Source organism: Nerophis ophidion, linkage group LG02, assembly GCF_033978795.1.
Source record: "Nerophis ophidion isolate RoL-2023_Sa linkage group LG02, RoL_Noph_v1.0, whole genome shotgun sequence".
Classification (NCBI taxonomy): domain Eukaryota; kingdom Metazoa; phylum Chordata; class Actinopteri; order Syngnathiformes; family Syngnathidae; genus Nerophis; species Nerophis ophidion.
Window position 1 is genome coordinate 48,991,196 of NC_084612.1, and position 1,885 is coordinate 48,993,080.

General features: G+C 39.5%; 1 protein-coding gene across 3 annotated transcripts in view; it reads left to right on the forward strand.

Moving 5' to 3' along the window:
- Positions 1–1,664, forward strand: part of anks1ab (ankyrin repeat and sterile alpha motif domain containing 1Ab) — a 152,584-nt gene extending 150,920 nt beyond the window's left edge. The window contains exon 16 of one of the 3 annotated variants that reach the window (XR_009804005.1): positions 1,302–1,403. Coding sequence is in view for 2 of the 3 variants with exons in the window: in XM_061885621.1 (XP_061741605.1) it covers positions 1,302–1,340 (39 nt within the window). In the remaining variant the exon portion in view is untranslated. Of the gene's footprint in view, positions 1–1,301 lie in introns of all 3 variants that reach the window. The other 2 variants (XM_061885621.1, XM_061885642.1) reach the window with 2 other exon arrangements.
- Positions 1,665–1,885: the final 221 nt, after the last annotated feature.

A 1,885-nucleotide genomic window follows, 5' to 3' on the forward strand; every position in this document is an offset into this window, starting at 1 on the left:
TTTATTTAATTCTGGCACCTGAGTTGCAAGTTTTTTTTTTTACTGTAAAATAAAATGTGGTACTGTTTTTCCAGTTGCAGCAATACACTGTAAAAAAAAATAGAATTTTCTTGTGAAAACCAGTGATAGTTATTTAAAATAAACAATTGAATACATCATAAGTCAAGCAAGGAAAATATGATGCAGTAAATATCTGTTGCAATATTGGATCATATTCAAGTTTCATTTTTAGTCAGAATGTAAAAATATATGTTTAATAAGTAAAGATAAAGTACTCAGTGTAATCTTTACAACCTGTAACCTGTTTACTTGCCAGTACCGCCCTCTGCTGGTCACTATGAAGTACAATCTATGACCAAGTACCACCATAATGACATTAAAATACTGTAATTTAGTAGGCCTAAGTATATTTATTAAGTACCACTATAATGACAACATTAAAATACTGTAATGTAGTAGACCTAAGTATATTTATTAAGTACCACTATAATGACAACATTAAAATACTGTAATGTAGTAGACCTAAGTATATTTATTAAGTACCACCATGATGACAACATTAAATTCATTAAATACAGTAGTGTAGTTGGCCTAAGTATTCATTAAGTACCACCATAATGACATCATTCTAGCACAGCAGTGTAGTAGACCTTAGTATTCATTAAGTACCACCATAATGACAACATTAAAATACTGTAGCGTAGTAGACCTAAGTATTCATTAAGTACCACCATAATGACAACATTAAAATACAGTACTGTAGTAGACCTAAGTATTCATAAAGTACCACCATAATGACAACATTCTAACATGGTAGCGTAGTATACCTTAAGTATTCATTAAAAATGGTAAATGGGTTGTACTTGTATAGCGCTTTTCTACCTCCAAGGTACTCAAAGCGCTTTGACACTACTTCCACATTCACCTATTCACACACACATTCACACACTGATGGAGGGAGCTGCCATGCAAGGCGCTAACCAGCACCCATCAGGAGCAAGGGTGAAGTGTTTTACTCAAGAACACAGCGGACGTGACGAGGTTGGTACTAGGTGGGGATTAAATCAGGGACCCTCGGGTTGCTGGCACGGCCACTCTCCCAACCGCGCCACGCCATCCAAGACATAAATAATAAATAAACATAAATAAAACAAGACATGTTTAATTTAACAAGTCATATTTTTGGCCAGAGTTTGAACAGTAACACTGTGTTTGAATATATCCCAACTAGAATTAAGCGTACAAAGCAGGTTGCCTTACTCCTCTTTGTTCTTGTAACTCTGCTGTCCTTCCTTGTGTAGCTCGCCCCGCCCTTCAAGTTCCCGGACACCAAGCTGTGAGTTAGCGGGAGGAAAAGCTTTAGGCTCCGCCCCCCCAACCCCACCCCCACACCTCATCACGCGCGCCCTAAAGGTGACCCCGTGAAAGGGGTCACGACACACTCCAACCTCACTACGTGGCGGGTTGGAGCGCCAGGACGAGCATGCGGATCCGTCCTGGTCTATGGGAGACCGGCGCTGTTTCGCGAAGAACTGTACCAGCATAAGATCGCCAAGTTATTCCATGGAGAGGAGATTGTGTCTCCCACATGTCAACAGCAATATTCTACTCCTGATATTAAAATGATGGATGACAAACATCCTCTGAAGGCAGCACTTTGGTCTGGTTTGTTGCTTTAGAGTAGTCAGTGTGCAGCTTCTCAACAATTTGGGACCGGACTTCTTCCTTCACTATGGTCTTACTCGGCATACTTCAGAGAACCAGCGTCTGTAACCTTCCACTACACAGGGGCCCGGGACACATTCAAATATTACCACTGAATGAATAATCCTACTCTTGGTTTTAATCAGATTTAATAATCACATTTAAATTATTTAGACTTGAA